The sequence below is a fragment of the Papilio machaon genome, chromosome 2 (assembly GCF_912999745.1).
Source record: "Papilio machaon chromosome 2, ilPapMach1.1, whole genome shotgun sequence".
Classification (NCBI taxonomy): Eukaryota; Metazoa; Arthropoda; class Insecta; order Lepidoptera; family Papilionidae; genus Papilio; species Papilio machaon.
In genome coordinates, this window is record NC_059987.1 from 3,501,583 (window position 1) to 3,510,155 (window position 8,573).

An 8,573-nucleotide genomic window follows, 5' to 3' on the forward strand; every position below is an offset into this window, starting at 1 on the left:
ATTTAATAGTTAACGTATTGTTTAACCGTTCTTTTGTCATGTTAATCAAAGAGCAGATTTAGAGCTTGAAAGAATTTAGTTTATTATCTGTTGTAAATGTATGTCAAAAACCATCAACAAACGTCAAGGTGCAACATAAAATTGCAGTTCAAGCCACATCTTTTAGAGCACATTGCTATAATTTCAATAAGAAAACCTATTTAATATTTAAGTTTCAAAATCTTGTATATATAAGTATATGCTAAAATGTACCCCGTTGGCCAACGTAAGTTTTGTGTTTTATAATGTATTCATTGAGTATTGGGAAGACATAATAATCCTTTGTTTGATTGCCCTTAATAATGTCGTTTGTAGTAGAAAGTATAGGATAGGCAAAATTTGAATTGACTATTAGAATTAAGTTTTAAAGCAAATTAAAGTATGCGATACGTATATTGTAGCTCCAACGGGGGAGACGAGTGCTGGTGCAGTAGGCGTGACTGGTGCTGTGACTGCGGCGGCGGGTGCTACGGCTGCAGCTCCCGGGGCTCCGAGCACTGCGCCAGCAACTGGGGCTCCGCCTCCAGTCGCGGCAGGGGCAGGGGCTATGGCGCTTGTTCCTCCAGCTGCAGCACCTCCTCCCGATTTACCAGTACTAACATGTCCACGCCGTCCTAACCTCGGTCATGAAGGTCGACCGATTATGCTAAGAGCAAATCATTTTCAAATATCAATGCCTAGAGGTTTTGTGCACCATTATGATGTTAATATACAGCCAGATAAGTGTCCTAGAAAGGTGAGTTTCATCATCCATTTTTGCTTGACCTAAAAAATTGTATCTATTACAGTTTATAAAAATGATGTCAAAATGTTTGATTTTCAGGTTAATAGGGAAATTGTTGAAACTATGGTCCACTGTTACAATAAAATATTTGGTACATTGAAGCCAGTGTTTGATGGGAGAAACAATTTATATACAAGAGATCCATTACCAATTGGTAATGATAGGGTTGAATTAGAAGTAATATTACCAGGAGAGGGAAAGGATAGAGTTTTCCGTGTCACCATTAAATGGGTTGCTCAGGTAGGACTCTATAGATTAGTGTTTTTACATTTAAATAAGTTTTAAGATTTTTATAAAGTTGACTAACTAATAAAACATTTAAATTACATGTTTAGAAATTTACCTTTTTCTATAAGATAAACATCTTTAAAGGTATCACTATTTGCATTGGAAGAAGCGCTGGAGGGCCGTACAAGACAAATTCCATATGATGCTATATTAGCATTGGATGTGGTGATGAGACATTTACCTTCCATGATGTATACACCTGTTGGACGCTCATTCTTCTCATCTCCTGAGGGATATTATCATCCTCTTGGTGGTGGCAGAGAGGTCTGGTTTGGATTCCATCAGTCGGTGAGACCGAGTCAATGGAAAATGATGCTAAATATTGATGGTTTGTTTATATTTTAGTATCATATCTGAATAAGTTAGTTGAAATGTTTTTGCTTAAAAAAATATTAAGCATTATGTTTTCCTTAATTGTTTTTTTTATTTAATCTTATAACCTTAATAAGTTATGAACGTTTTCCAACAGTGTCTGCAACTGCCTTTTATAAAGCTCAACCAGTGATAGAGTTCATGTGTGAAGTATTAGATATAAGGGACATAAATGACCAAAGAAAGCCTCTGACAGATTCTCAACGTGTTAAGTTTACAAAAGAAATCAAGGGACTCAAGATTGAGATCACACATTGTGGTACAATGAAACGTAAATATAGAGTGTGTAATGTTACGCGCAGACCTGCACAAATGCAATCGTAAGTATCATACAAACTAAGGTTGTCATTTAACTTCTTTAAAATTTAAAAATAATATTTTTAATTCTAAACAGGTTCCCACTGCAATTAGATAATGGACAAACAGTAGAATGTACAGTAGCCAAATATTTCTTGGATAAGTATAAGATGAAACTTCGTTATCCCCACCTGCCGTGTCTTCAAGTGGGTCAGGAGCATAAGCACACATATTTGCCATTGGAAGTCTGCAACATTGTTCCCGGTCAGAGATGCATTAAAAAGCTAACTGATATGCAGACTTCTACTATGATAAAGGCAACTGCTAGATCTGCACCTGATAGGTGAGTAAATTTTCTATATTTTTAAATATTATCAATTAAATTAACTATGGATTGCCCTAATGTTACATTTTATTAATGAAAGAGGTGATCATATACCTCGGGATTTTATAATACTAAGTTGCCCATTAGTCATAGGTTGAAGTAATCTATAACTTTTCTATTACTTTAACTTCCGACTCAGCAACTTTGTCCGCTTGAAATTTAAGAAAAAACTTAATATGTGTTCTTCCTAACTGTGTTCAATGTTGTTAAGATCCGTTGAGCCATTTCGGAGATACCTTCAAACAAACATCCATTCATCCATCCATCTAAACTTTCGCATTTATAATATTAGAAAGATAAAATTATTTAATAATAAGATATTATTAAATAAGGAAATTAAAGCTTAATTTATGTTTTTCTTATGATTATTATTAAGTAATTAATTCAATCAATCATTACTTTTTATTATTAGTCTATTAATTAGGCTAAGGAATAAATTATTTACTAGTCACAGACTTGTCATAAAATAAATGTTTGCTATAAATTTATTATAAATATTTTTTTTCAAGATTTGTAATTGCACGCTAGTAAAGTTATCTAGAAATATAATATAATATTTACTGGACACTATTGGCATAGTTAATTGGATACCTATTATATATTTACATGAAACATAACCTTCAGTTAAATTGTTACATACATTAATTATTTTGAAATGTTAGTACATTGCTAATGTATCATTTTATATATATTTGTCTATTGATGATATTACCATTTGTTTATTGAAGCTATAAACTTTGAATACAGTGTATTTAACCATGAATTTCCACTGCTAAAACTTGTGTAGTATTATTTTTATTTCTCTTTTCTTAATGAGACTAAGAGTGGAATTTTTTTGTAAAAGTGTGGCAATGGAATCCAACGGTTATAAATCTCTGTAATGTTTATTGCATTTAGGGAGCGGGAGATCAACAACTTAGTTCGTCGCGCGAACTTCAACACTGACCTTTATGTAAAGGAGTTTGGATTAACAATATCGAATAATATGATGGAAGTGCGCGGTCGTGTTCTGCCGCCGCCGAAGCTTCAATATGGCGGACGTGTATCTTCATTGGGAGGGCAGGTATGTTAAATAATTAACTCAGGTACCAACTGAAAAAGCACCACTACCCTAATGGTTGAAGTTATGGACATCCGAACACCTGTTCGAGTGTTCAAATCCTGTTATTAAGCTATAAGAAAATTTGATAATATTTTTAATCAAAAGAAAAACTTCATGTGTGATCTTAATGTTCATAATAAAATGTAATTAATAGTCATAGAAGATCATATTAAATTAGCTAGAAAGCAAATATACGGTGTTATGAAGGTTTTTAAATACTGCTACAAATAGTTCTAACATTTATACAATAATGTAAAACTTGAGCCCGGCAATTCTTAGAACTTAGGCACTTCTTGTTGTGTGTTATGTAATTTGATCATGTTATAACATTCAATTTTATAACCTATAAATTAGCTTTTCAATTAAAATTATTTTCAATTGTTATCATTTCAATATTTATGTGCATAAAAACAATTTATTACTGTTATATACAGCAAGCATTACCAAACCAAGGTGTGTGGGACATGCGCGGTAAACAATTCTTTATGGGAGTTGAGATTCGAGTTTGGGCGATTGCCTGCTTTGCACCTCAAAGGACTGTTAGAGAAGATGCCCTCAAGTAAGTATCTAGAAATAATTGTTTTATTTTTAAATGTTGTTTGTTACGTTCTTCATTTTTTTTTGCTAATGTGGTATAGTCGAAAAGATTTTAGGAATATACGAGTGTTTCCAAAAAACTTGCTATATGTTTATTTTGAACATAAAACCGCTTTGGATGGTGATAAAATGTGTTTTTCTTTTGCAGAAACTTCACACAGCAGCTACAAAAGATTTCGAATGATGCTGGTATGCCCATCATTGGGCAGCCGTGCTTCTGCAAGTATGCAACGGGTCCAGACCAAGTGGAGCCAATGTTCAAATACCTCAAGTCCACATTTGTGCAGCTGCAGTTAGTTGTAGTTGTGTTGCCCGGGAAGACGCCAGTTTATGGTAAGTTGTGACATGGACGTACTTCATATAGAAATTGTCGGAATAGAAATACAAGAAACTTTGCCTAGAATGTTGCAATTTGTCTAATGAATCTAGAAGTATCAGGTGGCACAATCCTCTTCTACATTCATTCAGATCTGCCACAGTTTTGTACGAGTTAATTTTTTGTCCTTTTTGTAATAATAAAATGAATGTTATTCAGCCGAAGTGAAACGTGTTGGTGACACTGTGCTCGGTATGGCGACACAGTGCGTGCAAGCTAAGAACGTGAACAAAACATCTCCACAGACGCTCAGCAACCTCTGCTTGAAGATCAATGTCAAACTTGGCGGGATTAACTCTATTTTGGTACCATCGCTGCGTCCAAAGGTACTAATAACATATCTATTATTTAACATTGAAATTCATTGCTTGATTTATACCTATTTACATATCTATAGTTTTTAAATTTTTCCTGCAACGAAATTTTAATGCCACTAACCGCAAATAAATTGGAGAACTGATGAGGAAAATATGTTTGGATTTTAATCGCACATAGGTTTTTTTTATTCTGTGGATTAAACGTTAGTTTTTTTTTGTATGTTTGATATGCAATGGTTATTTCTTCATAGTATATCCGGTCTGACGGTGAACAAGAGTCGCGACAGAGTACTATAGAACCGAACAGTGCCCAAAGCACGGACGGTTTCAATGTAAGCGGATAATAACATTTTGCAACTGTTTTTCCTTAATTATTAGTCATATTTTAATGTTTGTGCCTGCAGGTGTAAGTGCCATAAACATTACTGCCATGCAGAGGACAGTGTTGTATGTACCATCTTAGAATAATGCTGTACCTTTATTTATATATTAAAAAAGAATGTAGACTTAAGGTGGCATAATTGATTGCATATGTATTGTGCTTATATCAATATATATTTGAGACGGCCTAAAAAAAAGTAATTCGTAATATGAAACAAAATTAACATCACCGGAAATATCAGTAAATTTCAAGAAATGATTAATGCACATGCATTACATCTGAAAAAGTTAAAATCTAAATGTAATTAAAAAAATTATAATAAATTAATCCTGTCAGAAAAATTATGTAAATATAAAAAAATAAATAGGAGGAACTAAATATTAGTAAGAAATTTTTGTGTACATTTTTTGTGACTACGAGAAAAACTATTTCGATTTCGTTACTTTCGGTGATTTTCGAAAAACATACTTTATTAAAAAAAAATGGCCGCCATAGCTTCATAATGGCTGCACTTGAAACACGCGTTATTACGTTTGTCGTATTCGCATGACTTGATTCTATCTATTGAACATTACCTTTGAGTTGTTAATGATATTTTTAGGTGTTCAATGAGCCTGTAATCTTCTTGGGCGTGGATGTGACCCACCCACCAGCTGGAGACAATAAGAAGCCATCCATTGCTGCTGTGGTGGGCTCGATGGATGCTCACCCCTCAAGATATGCGGCAACGGTTCGCGTGCAGCAACATAGGTATCTAACTTAATGTGTTATTTATTCCTTGATTCCATCCAGTAATAAAACAGCAGGTTTAGCGATTAACTGGTTCTTCTTTGTGCAATTTAATTTTATTTATGACTAGCTGAAGCCCGAGACTCAGTACGCGCGGGATTAAAAAAATCCGTAAGAAGTAGCCTATGTGTTTTTCCAGACTATGTTCTACATCTGTGCCAAATTACTATTCAAGATCCGTTGACGCGTTCCGGAGATACCTTCAAACAAACATCCATACATCCATCTAATCATTCGCATTTATAATATTAGTAAGATAAATTTGTAAGAAATTTAAGTGTTTTTTTTTCTATATCCTTGTCCTTGGAATTAAAAATATAATTTAAAAGTTTATAATTTGAAACATTCTGTTTTCATGAACTTTCCTATAAGTGATATGAGGTGAAGTGGTCGTGAATTTGATATAAATACATTTAATTGTATATGGTGCTGGCTCCTAACTTTATAATTATGATAATGTGCCGTTGTAACTGTTGTATTGACAGACAGGAGATAGTGCACGAGATGAGCAGCATGGTGCAAGAGCTGCTGATCATGTTCTACAAGAGCACGGGCGGGTTCAAGCCACACCGCATCATCATGTACCGTGATGGCATCTCCGAGGGACAGTTCATACATGTGTTGCAACATGAACTGACCGCTGTTCGAGAAGCTTGTATTAAGGTTCTATATAGTTTTTTTTAAAGATTTCGTGTTAAATGTATTTAATTATGAAAATAAGTATTTAAATTCTTATTTAATATTATTCTTGACGTTATTCCGTAATTGACACACAAAAGACAGGCGTGAAGTGGAAGTAATTCCGCGTTTCGTTTGATGAGTGTGGTGCTGGAGGCCTAATTTTAGTCCTCTTTCCCTTCCCACCCCTTTTCTTATAAGGAATGGATGGGAAGGGGAAGTGGATTTGATGGAGGAGAAGATGCATAGGAAGGTTAAATATTCTCTTTTTGTGCGCCTCCTCCTTCGTCGATTGGGGGTAGGCAACGTATCTGCAATTGCGAATGTCTATGGGCATTTCGGCCAATTCATGTGGCCACTTGCTCGTTTCCCACCTTGTAATATAAAAAAATGATATTATTAATACTCATGTCAGTAACAAGGAGTTACTTTTGAAGCATAAAACATTATAGATATTTTTAAAGGACAATACAGCTTTGAATAGACCGTATAGACTAAATAAAAAACGCCGTGTTTACTTACCAGTACAGTACAGTACAGTATTGCTGTCCTGACTGTTTTGGCTTACTGGTGCCAGTTAGTCATTGGCCAGGTAATTATGATAGTGAAACCAGGTAATTATGACACTTGTATGTCAGCGCTGATTTACCATACTTGCATAATGTAAACTAGGCATTGTGTTGTGCTACAATTTCAGGTTGGAATAATTTTAAATATGGTTTACATTAAAATCTTAATGTGTACACGTTACAGCTGGAGGCGGAGTACAAGCCGGGTATAACGTTCATAGTGGTGCAGAAGCGACATCACACTCGGCTATTCTGCGCCGACAAGAAGGAGCAGTCGGGCAAGTCGGGCAACATCCCCGCCGGCACCACTGTAGACCTCGGCATTACACATCCCACTGAGTTCGACTTCTATCTTTGCAGCCACCAGGGTATACAGGTACATACATTTATATTACTATATGCTAAGAGGCGCCATTAGTGATAGACAACTCTGAATGGGCGGTAAATACGTTAGATGTGTTCCTTATATTATACTATAATCTTAAGGTTTCTAAGACGCGAACGTATTGAAAATTTAATAAAAATTAAATCTTACTCAACCTAAAAATCATGCGTGTGACAGATGGTGTGACGTTTTCGACGTTCAGATTTAACCAAAGAGTCTTGTACTACTTGTATGCTCACGAGACTTATCCATAAGCGGAGTGTTGCCAGTCTATTTAATACAAGAATTAAACTATAAACACTCGACACTGGCCCAATCCGCTGAGGGAGAGCCATAATTAAGAAACTGAACTAAACTGAATCAAAGAGTCATTCATTTTGACGTTAGCCATCAATCTGCATGTATTGAACTGCAATATAAATAATATTGTATTTTTATTTATACTTATCAAGATGCGACAGTTTTAAAAAAAAATAGTGCAGTAAAAAAATCTTTCAATTGTCAAATATATTACAGGGCACGTCGCGTCCGTCTCACTACCACGTGCTGTGGGACGACAACCACTTCGGGTCGGACGAGTTGCAATGTCTCACATACCAGCTGTGTCACACGTATGTGCGCTGTACACGCTCCGTGTCCATCCCCGCACCAGCTTACTACGCTCACCTCGTGGCCTTCAGAGCTCGTTACCACCTCGTGGAGAAGGAGCACGACTCCGGTGAGGGCAGCCACCAGTCCGCCTGCAGCGAGGACCGCACTCCCGGCGCAATGGCGCGCGCCATCACCGTACACGCCGTCACCAAGAAGGTTATGTACTTCGCCTAGTGCTGCCATCTACACACAAACGACAATATTATTTCTCTTTTTGTTTACAATCTGGCAACACAACGGTCATGTTGCACAGAGTGACGCGTCGTTTTTTTGACAAGAGTTACGGGTGCATAAAAGGAGATTTTTTGTCACCAACCTACTGATACTATCCGGTACAGTAAAATGTAAACAGATACATATGAAAATCATTATCACATTTTTTCATTAGTTTCTTATCACTTTTCTATTGTACAGACAATCAATTAGTTCAATTATAACATAGAATTAGAATCCATGTCATTATCACTGTACTGATGTTGATTAGGAACAATACTATGAAGTATTCATTTTCTAAACTTTTCAAGTCTCATTTTACCTCAGTTTGAAAACTCATTTTACAAAA

General features: G+C 35.5%; 1 protein-coding gene across 2 annotated transcripts; it reads left to right on the top strand.

The window, feature by feature from the left end:
- Positions 1–124: 124 nt before the first annotated feature.
- LOC106717648 (protein argonaute-2) lies at positions 125–8,227 on the top strand. 2 transcript variants are annotated; one of them, XM_014511553.2, is made up of 14 exons: positions 125–265; positions 441–775; positions 863–1,063; positions 1,196–1,439; positions 1,581–1,803; positions 1,878–2,123; positions 3,063–3,228; positions 3,702–3,826; positions 4,013–4,197; positions 4,400–4,566; positions 5,541–5,689; positions 6,205–6,391; positions 7,160–7,351; positions 7,877–8,227. In XM_014511553.2, exons 1-14 carry the CDS (start codon positions 247–249, stop codon positions 8,183–8,185), a joined length of 2,748 nt encoding a protein of 915 aa, XP_014367039.1. In that variant the 5' UTR covers positions 125–246; the 3' UTR covers positions 8,186–8,227. The 2 variants fall into 2 exon arrangements, with proteins under 2 accessions (XP_014367039.1, XP_014367040.1); XM_014511554.2 differs by having other exon boundaries at positions 6,214–6,391.
- The last annotated feature ends 346 nt before the right edge of the window (positions 8,228–8,573 follow it).

What these genes read in the sequence shown, in the direction of transcription:
- LOC106717648 (XM_014511553.2), top strand. An exon ending in CCATTAAATGGGTTGCTCAG is followed by an intron (nt 1,064 to 1,195) that starts GTAGGACTCTAT and finishes ACATCTTTAAAG; the next exon opens with GTATCACTATTTGCATTGGA. An exon ending in TTCGAGAAGCTTGTATTAAG is followed by an intron (nt 6,392 to 7,159) that starts GTTCTATATAGT and finishes TACACGTTACAG; the next exon opens with CTGGAGGCGGAGTACAAGCC.